Source organism: Egretta garzetta, unplaced genomic scaffold (assembly GCF_000687185.1).
Source record: "Egretta garzetta isolate BGI_Z169 unplaced genomic scaffold, ASM68718v1 scaffold59, whole genome shotgun sequence".
Lineage (NCBI taxonomy): Eukaryota > Metazoa > Chordata > Aves > Pelecaniformes > Ardeidae > Egretta > Egretta garzetta.
The window spans coordinates 4,455,861-4,471,065 of NW_009267230.1; the positions used below are offsets into that span (position 1 = coordinate 4,455,861).

General features: G+C 37.7%; 1 protein-coding gene across 6 annotated transcripts in view; it reads right to left on the minus strand.

Moving 5' to 3' along the window:
* Positions 1-15,205, minus strand: part of CPLANE1 (ciliogenesis and planar polarity effector 1) — a 62,281-nt gene that overhangs the window by 32,452 nt on the left and 14,624 nt on the right. For all 6 annotated transcript variants that reach the window (XR_004843102.1, XR_004843103.1, XM_035902648.1 and 3 more), the window contains exons 14-26: positions 15,020-15,100; positions 13,658-13,822; positions 12,762-12,935; positions 9,332-9,560; positions 8,962-9,095; positions 6,188-6,405; positions 5,715-5,879; positions 4,447-4,585; positions 3,936-4,045; positions 2,581-2,742; positions 2,311-2,419; positions 1,646-1,952; positions 223-1,156 (exon numbers count right to left, since the gene is read on the minus strand). Coding sequence is in view for 4 of the 6 variants with exons in the window: in XM_035902648.1 (XP_035758541.1) it covers positions 223-1,156; positions 1,646-1,952; positions 2,311-2,419; positions 2,581-2,742; positions 3,936-4,045; positions 4,447-4,585; positions 5,715-5,879; positions 6,188-6,405; positions 8,962-9,095; positions 9,332-9,560; positions 12,762-12,935; positions 13,658-13,822; positions 15,020-15,100 (2,927 nt within the window). In the remaining 2 variants the exon portion in view is untranslated. The remainder of the gene's footprint in view (positions 1-222; positions 1,157-1,645; positions 1,953-2,310; positions 2,420-2,580; positions 2,743-3,935; positions 4,046-4,446; positions 4,586-5,714; positions 5,880-6,187; positions 6,406-8,961; positions 9,096-9,331; positions 9,561-12,761; positions 12,936-13,657; positions 13,823-15,019; positions 15,101-15,205) is intronic.

Genomic DNA, 15,205 nt, shown 5'->3' on the forward strand with positions numbered 1-15,205 from the left:
AGGACTTCCAAAGAGAACTTTAATCTCCAACCAAAGCCTTCCTACAGACAGAATTTCAGCATTCCTGGAACGGTTCTCTTTCCTTGCAACCCTTAAAAGACAGGCTATTAATCAATATTCCAGGTTTTACTGAGAACAGAACTATGAGGTAAAAGATGTGTGTGATTTTCTTTACTGGCAAACTAAATCACACACGTCATTGACACTTATCCTTTTTCTTACCTTAAATTTTACGCTCTTTGCTTGAGATCCATCTCTGTATAACTGTTCTAACAGCCATAAAGAAGTAAGGACAGCAGCTGCTGATGTTTTCACATGTATCATTGGGAGTATTGCTTCTAAGGAACCTTGTTTATTGGAACCACAGAGCAGTCTTTTATCAGACCATCTGATCATCCACTCAAGCAATTTTGCAATATTACTCAATTTACCTATCAATTCTATAGCTAGTTTTTCTCCTGGTACAGTATCAACCGCATCAACAGTTTTGTACATGTATTTAGAAGTTGCCTGGGTTTGCAGGCTAGAGAAAGCATTGTTAGGAAAGGTCTGGCTTGCTGGTGCAAAAGTGACTCCTTGGTTGTCACTCTGAGCTCTGTAAATTGACTTGTCTTTTAAACCAAATAATCCTTCATTAAGTCCTTTCATTAGGTTACGCACAGGGGGTTCTGTTGTCTGTGCAATGGACTGTACATGGGTTGGATTTTCCAAAATATTTTGGTTTTCATTATAGACGGACACTGTTTCAGGATCGCAAGATGCCAGGGTGACCGTATAGCACGACCCTGCTCTAAACACACTCTGGCTTCTAGTTTTGCCTTGTCGGCGTTTCAGTGTTGTGTGAACATCAAAAAAGAGAGAGTTTAACTCGTGCTCTCGAAGAAGTCCAGAAAAGCTGGTAAGAAATGGAATTCCAAGGTCACTGTACTTTAACAGGTCTCTTTCAAGAACATAACTCAAAAAGAGCTCTAAAAAAATAACATATTCATCATCATCACGTTCAAATTCCCATGCACCAACTATAGGCAAATTATGCTGATTATGCATGTCTTTTACATATACTTTGTCTTTATGTTTTGTTTTCCAGTTAGGAGCTTTTAGCCTGCATGTGGCATTTTTGCCACCTATTTCTCCTTGCTGCTGATTTTCATTATCCCTGTAAGACAACAAACATACATAAGTACTGGTAAATCCATTTTAAGAAGAATTAAGAATGTAAAATCCATTATAAGAAGAATTGCAAGGAAAAATAAGTAAATGCAAGATTAGTTCCTTTTCTTCCTCTATTGTTAAAAACAGGAAACTAACAAAACCAAATTTACATTAATACAATGTTAAGGTGGCAAATTAATCAAATGAAAAAACCACAGTTTTTACAAAGACAGCAACTCAGCAGTATCGTATATGAACTTGGTCACAGCTAATTAAATAATTTATGGTTCAAGAACAAATTCGTCACATAGTAACTGATATAACATTAGCAGTTCTAAGATTTGATAAATTTTTAATTCTTCATTTGATAAATTACCTAAAGTGACAATTATCCTGTTTGGTGAAAAGATTACTTGAACAGTAAGAAACAACTTTTTCTTTTTTTTTTCTTTGTTTTTAAATAGAAAGCTTTCTGCAGCAATTTTTTCCATACCTTTGGAGTGAAGGTGTTTGAGCACTCGTTCCTTCAGAAAGCAAAGCATCAGAAAGTGTATCTGCTGTGTCAGCATCACTATATACCTGAGGATTCCCAAGATCAGTAAGTGTGCTTCTACTTAAACTAGTGCCTAATGAGAATCTGTCATAACAGTGTTCCTCATCATCTGCTGTTCCCTCTTCTGCTGGCTCCCAAATATTAATTTCTATAGGGCCTATGTTCCTTATTACACGTCTCAAGGCCTTCATTCTCATTTTTTCAGTAGCTTGTATAATCACTGACATCATTTCTTCACTTTCAGGACCTGCCCAAAGAAAGAAAACGAAGAGGTTTTAAATGCAAACTTCTCAGTTTCCACTTTCTCTCTTGAGGCATGAATGAACTTTGAATCATCATAAATTATAGCCATTTAGAAATATAGACAGAAACTGATAAAGTGAAGAAACACCATCAACTTAGAAGTCATCATATTCTGTTATTGGAATAGACATATCAGAAAGAAAATAAAGAATTTGCCACAGAACTCTCTCAAAGTTGTCTAACTGAAAACTATACTAATTGTTTTACATGCAGTATGAAAGAAGATATTGTCACAAATTAATTCATAAGTATGGTAAAAAAGAAAAATCATTTATTATTTCCTGAAGAAGGATGCACACTACCTTTAACAATACTCTGTTTGAGTCGCTGCTGAAGACCATGATATTTATCTCTTAGTGGAACTCTTATATCTTCAGGATTAGGAAATGCTTTTACAAAAATCTCTGCCACCTGCACAAAATAAAGTATATTTTCATGTAGCTAACACACAGGTAAGGTATAATTTCCAATAGAACTTACACCACCAGAAAGTCTGACCAGCAGCATTTACAAGGAGAAGAATTATTTGTGATACACTCTATTGCTCTTGTTCTAGCTTTAATGTCTTTTACCTTTCTCACTGGTGGCAATTCTCCAAGCAGACTTAAAATTACATCTTGAACTAATTCTTCAACATTCATGAACCTGGAGAAAGGAAGCATTCGACAAGCCCACTCCACTGCATTCAGACAATGGTCAACTATGGAGGCATCATATTCATTCTTCTTCAGATCCTAAAAAAAGACACCTTGATATAGAAACATTAATTGATATGAACAATGTATTCCAGCTGAATTATTCATTCATTACAAATTGTAATGATTCTTCCCTAGCTAACAGAAAATAAAACCAGCTAACTTAACAGCCAAGCAGAGAAGTATACGATACTAGGAGACAGATGAAGGTTGTAGTAGACCATAACTTATATCAAAAAAAGAAAGGAAAAAAAAAGATTTTTTTTAAACCAGTTTAGGAAATAATTCCATTAACACTCTGCTTATGAGTCTGCAGTCATTTAGAGTAAAACTTAAGGATTGCATTAAACTAGCTGTAACTGATTAAATATACTGAATTACCAGATTAAGTAAATAATTTTCTGTGACTTAAGGTGATCACAAATTCTTTCTTGGGAGCAAGATATTTAAGGCAGCCAAGAGGCTTTTAAGATGAATCAGTTTATTCATAAACAGTCAGTGGTTTCTACCTCATTTGTCACCGTCGCACAAAGCACAGAAAAATCAGAGTATTTTACTATTTGAAACAGAATCATCCTGTTGATTTGAAGCTTGATTTTTCTGGTGAAGAGAAATTTGGATTTGTTTTAAAAAGCACGCAACCTTTGATACAGACAGCGGAGTTGCTAGACTAGGTAGGACAAAAATCAACATCTGTGCTGTTACAGAATGTATAACACATATCATAATGTCAGGAGTCTCTTTCTTTGTCTTCCTTGACCTCTGACATCAGCTGATGAGGGTGTGAGTAAAACACGATTAAATTCCAATACTTTTCATTATTCTTTTTGAAAACCAACGTACATTTAACACACCAAAACTCACTTCTTGTTCTGCTATATACATTCGTCAGGAAACACCCAAAATAACTTAATCTAATGGAAAAAAAAAAAGTAGTAAATACTTTACCTAGACAAAAAGTGTAGAAACTATGGAAGAGATACTGCCAGAAGAGCAATCATCTGAGTTAAATACCAAGCAAAAGCCCAACAGAAATACTATTAGAAAGACGTAGTTCACATGGACAGTACTATTTTGTAGCTTCTAATACTTACTGCCCGTTATAGCACTACGCTGATTTTGTCCTACTAAGCAAGTAAGAGTTCTCACAAAAATATATAGCAGATCTTTACAATTATTCTTATAGCTTTACGCAATTAAATGTATCTTCACTATATTAGCAATATAATTACCTTCTGATTATTAGTATTTTCCCTTGCAGTTTGGTATTGCCTACAGTTGTCAGATAATCTTTCACGAACATGAAGCATCCAACACAATGCACATAGCTCTCTGAACCAACCTATGACACAAACACGCAATATGGTGAGATTCTATTTAAATAAATGAAAAAAAAACAGCTTGAGATTTTTAGCTAGAAAAAAGGAATTAACATCTTAACAGTAATTAAAGAAAAAAAATTACTCATTCTTGGGTTTTTAATAGTGCTCTGCAGCTACAGCTCTTTAGTCCCACTTAGTGCTCATGTTCTTTCACATCTGTCAGATCTGTAACACACACAACAATCCAGAACAGCAACTTTCAGATTTAAGAGTTTTGATAACTAACATAAAAGCTGGAAAGAGAACATGTTGCTGCACACATTGAAGTATACTACTTCAAGCTAATACGAGTTTCTTTGCACCTGTGGATTCTCACTCATGTTCTTTTGCCCTAAATTATTCTACTTTATTGCATACAGACCTAAGATTTTACAGGTAATATCATCAAACTGATGGTCTCCAGAAGATGTAGATCTATAGAAAACAGTGCAGAAATTGGAGTAATGAAGCAAAGTCTCTGGGAATGGTCTCAGTGAAGGAAGAGAACCTTTCATTCGAATCTATAGATAGTAAAAATAAATAAATAAATAATTATTTAAATATTATTTGCCAATTTATACACATATCAACAACTTTCGTTTGCATGTCAAAATGGAAATTAAAATCAGTGAACATTTTGTATGTATCACTACCAAATGTACAGCCTCTCAGTTACTATCAGAATACTGCCAAGATAAGTAAAATTCCCTTAAGCTTGCTTTCCATTTTCTTCAAATCAGTATGAGATGAAAATTCATTTAAAGGAATATGTTTAGTGTAAGCTATTGCATGAAAAATGCTTTTGTCTGCACAGTACTTATAATACTCATGATTACCATGAAATAAAAGAACACCAAAGTATAAGGAAAACTAAGATCACATTTAAGAAACCAGTTCAATCCAGCACAGTCCAGGCTGCTGTCAAACAAGGCAGACCAGTTTTCCCTCCTGTTTCAGTTGCTACTTCTGACCACCTCCCTGTGCCAGCATTAAGTGTGACCATGCAACGAGCAAAAAGAAGGAAATATTTGTCAGTCAGATCAGTTCCAGATCTGGATCACCACATGAATCCTGGTGCAGGGAGGTTGAGGGAAGGAAGACAGCCACAAACACACCCTTCTGTAGCAAGTCAACCTTCTCTAAGTGGCTGTGTAACGATGATCTAAGAAAAGCCTGAGGTTACACGATTTTTTTTTTATCAATATATTCTGAGCTTAATTCTGTGCAAACAAAATGCACATGAGTAGAATGAGATCTTATAAGCTCTGTGCACTAAGACGACCACTTTACCTGAAGTAAGCATCACGTTCTCTGTTACATGTTCAATCCTAAGTAATCTGGAACATGCTTCCAGTTAGAAGCTGTAACTCCCAGTTAAAATCAGCTTGTTTCTTTCAAATGGATAAAGAAATGAGTTTGTATGTTAGCAAGTAGGTACAGAAAGACATGTAGGAAACACTTCTAACACGTCTTTAAGGTCTGGTTTCCTAAAAGAACTGAACATCGAGTGTAAAACTAGAAGACAACACATAAAAAAAAATACATCATCAGAGGGCAGATGAGACTGACTGCTTCTGCAATGAAATTGCAAGCTTGTCAGTAGTGTTTGCTACTGACAACCAAGTTACAAAAAACAAGTTAAATACTTACTTTTTGCATAACTTTTCTTGCCTGCTTCAGTTGTGTAATATACCACTGTGCTGCAGGGCAGGAACAACAAGCAGCCCGGAAGAGCAAGATAATTCGCTGAAGGACTCCTGACACTTTCTGACGACTCTCTCTCTCAATTTTTAGAAGAATGTCATTGCAGTCTTCCTGAAAACAAATTCAAAGACAAAAACAAGCCTCAAAATTAGAAAGGGCATATACAATAACAAATCTGACCTAAACATTGTTTCTGCTCCTAAGAATATTTCCTTTCTTCTTTAGAATATAAGTCCTTTATGGAAAAAGCACACAAGCATACATACTTTCTTATCACTATAGTGCTACTTAAGTAAATAAATATGACATAGAAAAACCACACAAAAAAATGAGCTGAAAGGAACCAGAATAAAGATAATGATTATTTCATAAATACATTCAAACAAAAGACCTAAGAAATTTCTATCATTCAAGCTTACTTCACTGAGAGAAGCTGGCTGAGGACAGTATAATGGTGGTGCTGGAAGATAAAGCCCATCTGGAACTAAACCATACAATTTTCTGCTAAGGTCTTTGGCAGAATCCATCAAAAGCTGAAATGTCTCTGAGAGAATATCAGCATCTGCCATAACAGCTGCTTTCAGTAGCTCCTGTATTGAACTATAAAGAACATTTGCATCCTCCTCTTCAATGGGATCTATAAAATATTAAGCATAGAATCCAATAAATTAATTGACTCAATTAATACATGGCCTTCATTCTGAAATTATGAGGCTATGTTCTCAGAATTTTCATTTGTCTATTACAATGTATACATTGCATCTACTTGCTTTAAGATAAGATCTCTCACATTTGAAAATAATGTTCAAGTATTAAGTTTAGTTTTTGCCACATTAAGGGGGAAGCTATTGCCTTTCTCGACAGAGAACTGAACTTTTCAGCCATGCATTTGCTTGGCATAAAATTCTAGCAAATCATTCTCACCAAGCAGGCATAAACTAGGCATACTATTAATAATGACTATAACAACTCTTTTATCAGTGAGCATGATGATCAAGGAAAAAGAAATGTATTTGTTTGATCTGTTTTACATATTATTACATTTTTTCCTCATCTCCTGGACGTAGCAGGCCCTTTAACATACATCATTAACTGGTTCCTGAAATTGGCATAATTTCCATTTCTACTCCCCCTCATCTTGAAATATATGCTGCCAAATCTTTCTACTACCTATCATACTTAAAGATTGTTATATAGTGCATGTGTATGCATGTGCATCTGTTTGAAGTTAAATCCCTGGAAATGAGTACAAAAGAAGAATCTACACAGTGTCTGGAATGTGGCTTAGATAAATTTTAATTAACATCTACCTGCTCACAGGAACTTGAAATGTGGTTTCCAAACACACAAAAAGAGAATAAGGAATAGAGATTGTGCCAGTAAACTTTCTATAAAATGTAAGCAAGGACAGGTTGATCTAGCTAATCAGGAAAATTCCAGCATAAAGCATTGTTATGTGATAAAAAGCTCATATACACACATACAAAAGAGCATAGAGACAACAGAAAGTGAGGGAACCTGATTAATACCTAGACCCATCTAGTCACAGTAGAAAAATCAACCCATGAAAGGCTCAGCTCCACAAGCCCAGAGATGCACAACAGCAAATTATGTACTTAGAGAAATGGACACCCTGTCCAGACTCTTCCCAGGAGAGCCACTGGCCCAAGTGTCCACATATGAAACGTATGAAGATGAGCCAACAGGAGTGGCTCTCTTCAGTACCTTTTGGCTTAAGAGGGGTTACTGTCAAGAAGGATAGGACATACTATAGGATGCAGGTGAAGAGCATAGCCACGTGGCAGCCTCACCTCCACGAGGCACTGTCAGCATGTGCCTGTTTTCCTGGGTGAGGGACTCTCTGTTTTGTGTGTCAGAGTATACATGCATATAGGGTTTTAAGTGCCAGCAACTGGTGCAGAACCACAGGGGTCAGAAAGCCTGTGTGTCTAGGATGCCAGCAACTGCAGAGACTGGAGCTAAGCCAAATCAAGTGTCAGCAACTGGAGCAAGCAAGGCTATGTAAGCAAACATGCGAGTGCTAGCAAGTATCAAGTCAGACTAAATGACAAGTCAAGTGAAGTGCCCTGGGAGGTAGGGGTGTGTGCATCTCGCTCTTGCAAGAATGAGTCCATAGGAGTTGGCAGTGACTGAAGGGACTGGTGAAGACCTGGCCAACTGCCAGAGCTGACTGGGAGACCTACTTGTGTGACTGCATGTCTCTAAGGGTAAGATAAGGGGATTTGCATACTGGAAGGACCAAAGGAGTTGTGACCACGTGCCAGAAAGACAGTGTGAGCACAGGTGTATGTGTCTCTAAGGATGAGGCACCTGGAAATACTGAGGATCCCAGACCAGCTAGCTACTGGGGGGACTGTACATTCAAGGCCAGCTACCATGGGGGTGTGTAGACAGTGTGTGCATGGGGGGAAGAGGGTATCTCCGAGTGGGTCTGTGCCAGAAAACGGAGCAGAGTGGGGGCTAGAGGGGCTCATATATGCAGACACCAGCAACTTGGAAGACTCAGCTACGGGGTCTAAGCCCAGCTACTGGAGGGATCCACATTGTATATATAGTATGTATATGCAGACTTTCATCCTGACCAGCAAGAGAGGGAAACAGGATGGGATTGTTGGTGCTGTTTGTGCAGAGCTGAGCATGTCTGCAGGTGTTGCTCTGTGTGCCCGACTGTATGTATGTGTTGTGTAGGTGTGTTTGTATATGTGCCTACTGGGAATACATTCTCAGTCTTGCTAGCTGTTGGACCTGGGGACATGGAGCTGTCAGGTGGTAGAGATACCACCTCTTCCAAAAATTAAACACCATCACGTTACTAATTTTAAGTGTGATGATACTTTCCATATTGTTAATCCCTTTAGATTTGCTTCAGGGTGATTTTGTTTGTTTGTTTTAATGAAGCTTCAGTTTTCTTCCAAACTAAAGTTAACATCAAATATAGTCAAATAAGGTTTTGGCTGCTACCCACGAAGAAGACAAGATTGATAATATGGTCCATTTTTAGAATGATAAAAGCCAAAATCCAAACCCCTATAAAATTAAAGTATCTGAATACATTATAACAGCAATGCACACATTAGAGAAGATGAGGTAATTTTTTCAAGAGAGCATATAATACAGAATATGCAGTGAAGTAACATGAAAAATAAACACAATTATTTATAGTTTTATGTACCTGTAAACTGCTTGTATTTAACACATCCTGATGTTTCAGAAGTAACTGGCTGTCCTAACAAAGATTGTAACTTTTCCTGAAAAGTTTGCATTGGTGATAAGCTTAATGGCAGGTGATGCTCTGTGTTTTTCAGTCTGAAAGTATAACAAGAAACTCTTCATCAATAACAAAGTAAACCCCATAGATAATCTAATGAAGCTCTGTTAAATGAATATCTAAGATAAAATAACTAATCTTAACGTGTTAGGTCCTACACCTACTAGTTGCCCAGGAATATGCATTTTTGATGCAAAGGAAATGCCTGTTATAATAAACTTCATGCAAATAACATTAACAAACTATAGTATGCTAATTCCAAGCTCAAATTTACCTTGAGAATTCATCAGAGTTCTGACAATACAGCTGGTAGGCCACACCAATTGAAACAGACAGTTTCCAGTCTCCAAGTCTGTGTGTTAACCACACAGCCTCTGGAATGAGTCCACCAATAAAGAATAAATCAAGAGCATATTCAGCTGTCCAGACAGATGAAAGGTTCTGGTCCCTGACAGCTCTGGTAACCAAACAGTGTTGAAGCGGAATAATACGAGGAGATAAGTCTGTGACACAAAAAACATTTTAAAGTAACTAAACCTGCATGCTGTTGGATGAATAATCTAGAGTTCATATGTTCACATTGCTTTTGGATTTATTTCAGTGTACAATTGCTCTTTATTAGAGGCACATTACAGCATTTAGCTGCAGCAGGCAGATGCAGCTCATGCTATGATGTAACAGTGAGGTCAGAGTAGGCTATTTTTCTGCTTAATAATGTGGGATATGCAAGCACACCACAACTTGTGGCTTATTCTTACTTTAAAGATTTAATCACAGTGATGGAACATTTGCAATTATGCTACATATGCTTACAATATTTCAGAGGGTACACCCGAGATAAATGGAAATTCTGAGTTTTCCTAGTGTACCCATGTTGCTTGTACTCAGTGTGCTGCTTGTTACAGAAGACAGAAAGCTATAATGCATTTTCGAGAAAGAACAGTACATTATTTTAAGAGAGTGTATAAAGACAAACAAAATACAAACTAAATACAAATTTAATATCTCCTTGTTACTTGAGGTTTATATTTGTTTTCCAAGGTTTTACTTGCTGGTTTTCCTGGAGAGGTGCTGATCAACATTAAAGAGCTATTTTCTTCTCTCAAAGTTTCTGTTTACTGTTGAGGCAATGACACTATTTAGGGGAATATTCACACTAATCCAGCTTGTGCAATACAATTTTTCCAAGATTGTCTCACCATGTCCATGGATCTTTGACTAATGCAAGCATTAAAATTGAGGTCTTATTTTGTAGGTTTTACCTGGAAAGTGGTCTAATTAAAACATCCAAAAGACCATGAAGAAATGTTATAGAAAAGAAACATTAGAAATAGTCAATATATTCAAGTACACTGCAGAAAATCTAATAAAAATAAGTTAACATTGTGGAGATTTCCAGCATTATACTATCAACTTACTAGAAGAATACTGACAATACTTCCAAATAACTATTCATTCCTGTGGACATTAAATCACTTTGAAAAACTAATGCGAAAGCCAAGAATTTCCTAACAAGGGAAATCTTTAAACAGAATCTCTTGCAAAAAATAGATATATCACCCACTGTGATAAATACCAAAAAAGCTGAATAGCAGGACTTAAACTAACAAGTACTACTTGGGTTCAACAACAAACCAACTTGACATTCCCACTTGTTCTGACGATACAGTGTCTGAAGCATTTTAGCTTCCAATAGCTTGGCAGCCAAATAAGCAGAAAATGCTTTCCTCTCGCTTTTTAGTTTGCATCACACCATATCACAGATCCAGTTCAACCCTTTATTAAGCACCACTTTTCTCTCATTTTTGGGAGGATCAAAGTCAGTCAGAGCCAGATCTTTAGACAAAAGAAGTGCAAGAACAATGAAATTCTAGTGTTGCTTAATTTAGATGAAAAAAATACAGCATCCCTTTACCTGAATATCAGATTTAGATCACTAACCTCAAAGCATGGGAAAAATAGAAAAAGAACCTTGAGAAAAAAAAAACATAAAAATCAACATATTGGGAGGCAGTCCTGCAGGGTGAAGGAATCCAGGAAGGCTGGACATTCTTTGGAAATGTTAAATGCACAGGACCAGGCCATATTCCCATGCACCAAAAGGTGGGCCAGTGGGGAAGAAGAATGGTCTGGCTGAAGAGAGAGCTCCGGCTGGAACTCAGGAAAAAAAAGTGAGTTTATGACCTTTACAAGAAGTGTTAGGCCACACAGGAAGACTACAAGCATGTCGTTAGGTTATGCAGGGAGAAAATTAGAAGGGCCAAAGCCCAGCTAAAACTTAATCATGAGGTGACCCACTTAGTGGATGAGCAAAAGGCTGTGGGTGTTGTCTACCTGGACTTCAGTAAAGCCTTTGACACTGTTTCCCACAGCATTCTCCTGGAGAAACTGGCTGCTCATGGCTTGGACAGGAGTACTCTGTGCTGTGTAATAACCTGGCTGGATGGCTGAGCCCAAAGAGTTGGGGTGAATGGAGTTAAATCCAGTTGGCGGCAGGTCACAAGCAGTGTTCCCTAGGGCTCAGTGTTCGGGCCAGTTCTGTTTAATATCTTCATAAATTATTTGGACAAGGGGATCAAGTGTTTGCAGGCAACACCAAGTTGGGTGGGAATGTTGATCTTCTTGAGGGTAGGCAGGCTCTGCAGAGGGATCTGGACATCCTGGATCAATGGGCCAAGGCAATTGTATGAGTTTCAACAAGGCCGAGTGCCGGGTCCTGCACTTGTGTCACAGCAACCCCATGGAACGCTACAGGCTTGGGGAAGAGTGGCTGGAAAGCTGCCTCACAGAAGAGGACTTGGGGCTGTTGATCAACAGCCAGCTGAATATGAGCCAGCAGTGTGCCCAGCATCCCGGCTTGTATCAGAAATAGTGTGGTCAGTGGGCCAAGATGTGGTCATCATCCCCCTGGTGAGGGCAGATTGGCCCTGGTGAGGCTGTACCAAGAAATACCGTGTTCATTCAGTTTTGGGCCCCCCACTACGAGGAAGACACTGAGGTGCTGGAGGGTGTCCGGAGAAGGGCGACAAAGCTGGTGAGGGGTCTGGCGCACAAGGCTGATGGGGAGCAGCTGAGGGAACTGGGGTTGTTTAGTTTGGAGAAGAGGAGGCTGAGGGGAGACCTTATTGCCCTCTACAACAGCCTGACAGGAGATTGTAGTGAGGTGGTGGTCGGCCTCTTCTGCCAAGTAACAAGCGACAGGACAAGAGGAAACAGCTTCAAGTTGCACTAGGGGAGATTTCAGATATTAGGAAAAATTTCTTCATGGGAAGGGTTATCAAGCATTGGAGTCCCCATCCCTGGAGGTATTTAAAAAACGTGTAGAAGTGGTGCTTCCAGACATAGTTTAGTGGTAGACTTGTCAGTGTTAGGTTAACAGTTGGACTCAATGATCTTAAACATCCTTTCCAATATAAATGATTCTATGCTATGGATGACATAATTCAATTGCACCCACTGAACTATTAACTTTAAATACCAAAACTATTTTCAATAATCAAGAGATGCAAAACATTAATCCCACACACAGACACACTCACACCCCTCAACAAAAACATCTGGAAAAACTAAATTATTTTATCTTTACAGTTAATGGTGCTGAAACTATAGATCACCAAGTTAAAGCGTAACAGACAGCACTGATATATGTGCAAAAAATTATCATAATTAAGCACAGCAAATTGAACTGCTTTTAGAAAAAATACCTTGTTTGACATGAAGTGGATGCAAGATGTCAACGTTGTGCGGGGGGAAGATATAGAGCATCTGATTTGTGAAATAAGCAGCCATGAATCGTGCCATGGATCGAATCACAGCCATAGCAGTTTCTGTATGAACATCTCTTACCATCCATAGTTCATGCTGAAAATACTTGGTATCTAAAAAAACAGGTATCAAATTAAAACATTATGAGGAAAATCAGCATTTGAATGCTAAAATTATTTAACCACAGCTTATAAGACTTTTTTATAAAACAAGCAACTATGGTATTAATTTACTGACAGGCCTTCAGGACTTACAGAGCTTAATCTTTTACACTAATTACACACTAAAAGACATTTATACTAGGTTTTTAATGACTAGAGATGGAACTGCAGTATCCAAATTTTTATCAGCGCTGAGTCAAAAAACCTGTTTAAATCTGGAAATTTAGATTACTCTGACTTAATAGACAAAAAAGTTACAAGCATCTGCAAAAAAATCTCATGGCCAGTTTAGGGCTGGTGACCAATCTAAAACCCACTATTTTTTAATGTTGTATCATGAAAAAAAAGTTAAATTAATATAAAATGAAATCTTATAATTTCCCACTCTTTTCTTATCCAAAGTGTTTCCTTGATCAAATTTGAATGTAAGAACATTTAACAGGCCATGCTTTCACTATTAATTATACAATGAAAGTTGCCTAAACCCTTACTCCAACAAATGCAGTTGAAAGAAAACCTGAAGATCAGAAGATGATCTTTAAAGTCACTGAAAACAGACTTCCGTACAGTGTAAAGAGAAAAGCACGCTGGCAGGTGTGTGTGATGGCACAGGTACTAGGTTATTCAAACAGTATCAGCATACCTTATCACGCTTTCATGCAATATAAACATACCAGAAAAATTTTCCATCTGACTCACTGAGAGCTGCAATCGCCTTAGAATCTCTCCTACCAGATGATCACATAGTCCCTGAGCCTCACATAAGTTATATTGATACAGGTGGCAAAATAATATTGCAAGATAATATCTGCTCTGAAGAAAACATGTTCTTTTTCCTCCTGCATTAAATGAGAAAAAAAAAGGGCAGAAGTTCATTTGGAAAAGAAACAATAAACATAAAACCAGACACAGCAGGTTTGAAAGTACTACTTCCTCCCTCTCCAGAAACATACCTACATAAACAAATACTCTGAGAAAGAGTAGAACTCAGGAGCAGCTATTTCAGGAGATACGATCCTCCTACAACCTCTAGGTTACTAGTGAGTTTATGCTTAATAATAATAATAATAAATATACAAAACAAGTGATACACAATGCAATTGCTCATCCCTGCTGACTGATGCCCAGACAGTTCTCAAACAGCAGCCACGCTCCCCAGGCCAACTCCCCCTGGTATTTTTGTTCACATGACATCATACGGTATGGAATATCCCTTTGGTCAGCTGGGGTCAGCTGTGTCCCATCCCAGCTTCTTGTGCACCTCCAGCTTCCTTGCTGGTAGGGCAGTACAAGAAGTTGAAAAGTCCCTGAGTAATACAAGTGCTGCTCAGCAACAACTAAAACACCAGTGTGTTATCAACATTATCCTCATCCTAAATCTGAAACACAGCACCATGCCAGCTACTAGGAAGAAAATTAACTCTATCCCAGCCAAAATCAGGACAAGTGTATGATTGTTAAGACACAAAGACAGGAGAGCTCAAGGGAGCCTAGCTTTCAAAGAAGGGGTGCCTCAACCACAATGAAATTGTATAGATATCCACCAAGCTTCCAATTCCTGAATTCTTTCTGCATGAGACATTCTTCTTCATAATAACCAGCAAACATTTTTTTCTCATGATGCCTAGGAAAAGACTCTGGAATATCTGTTTCAAATCAACTCCTAAATAAACTCCTGCCCAAATTATTTTGTTCTTTTACTCCCCAAACACTAGGTCTTTTGAATTTATAGATACTAAGGGAATTTACTTTTGTTCATCTGTTTTTGTCTCTTTCTTGCTCAGAAATATACCTTTAGCTTTTCTGCACCAGGTACTTCATAAGAAAACTTTGATATTAAAACAGAAACACATAGAATTTTCTCAGGGAGCAATCAGACTTAAGTTTTGACTGATCTCTATTCAAATCCCAGCTTAATTGCAAATATGCATCCTTTGTGTGTCTGCCCTCTTTTTTGAAAGCAGAGTCACAAATAACTACATAAAGTGATTGTGCAACTTACCCCCTCCACCCCCAAAAAAGATTTTATCCCTTACCTTTCGTCTTGATTTTACAAAGAGATCTTTTCCAAATATCCACAGATTCTCTGTATGAGCCTAAAAGGAACTTCTCCTCACCTATAGAAGTTAAATATATAATAAATGAAAAGCTCTACAAAGTTAGTCTTACGTGTGCAAACAGACATGCATTTACTGCAGTATTACAGAATTATGAAGCACGGT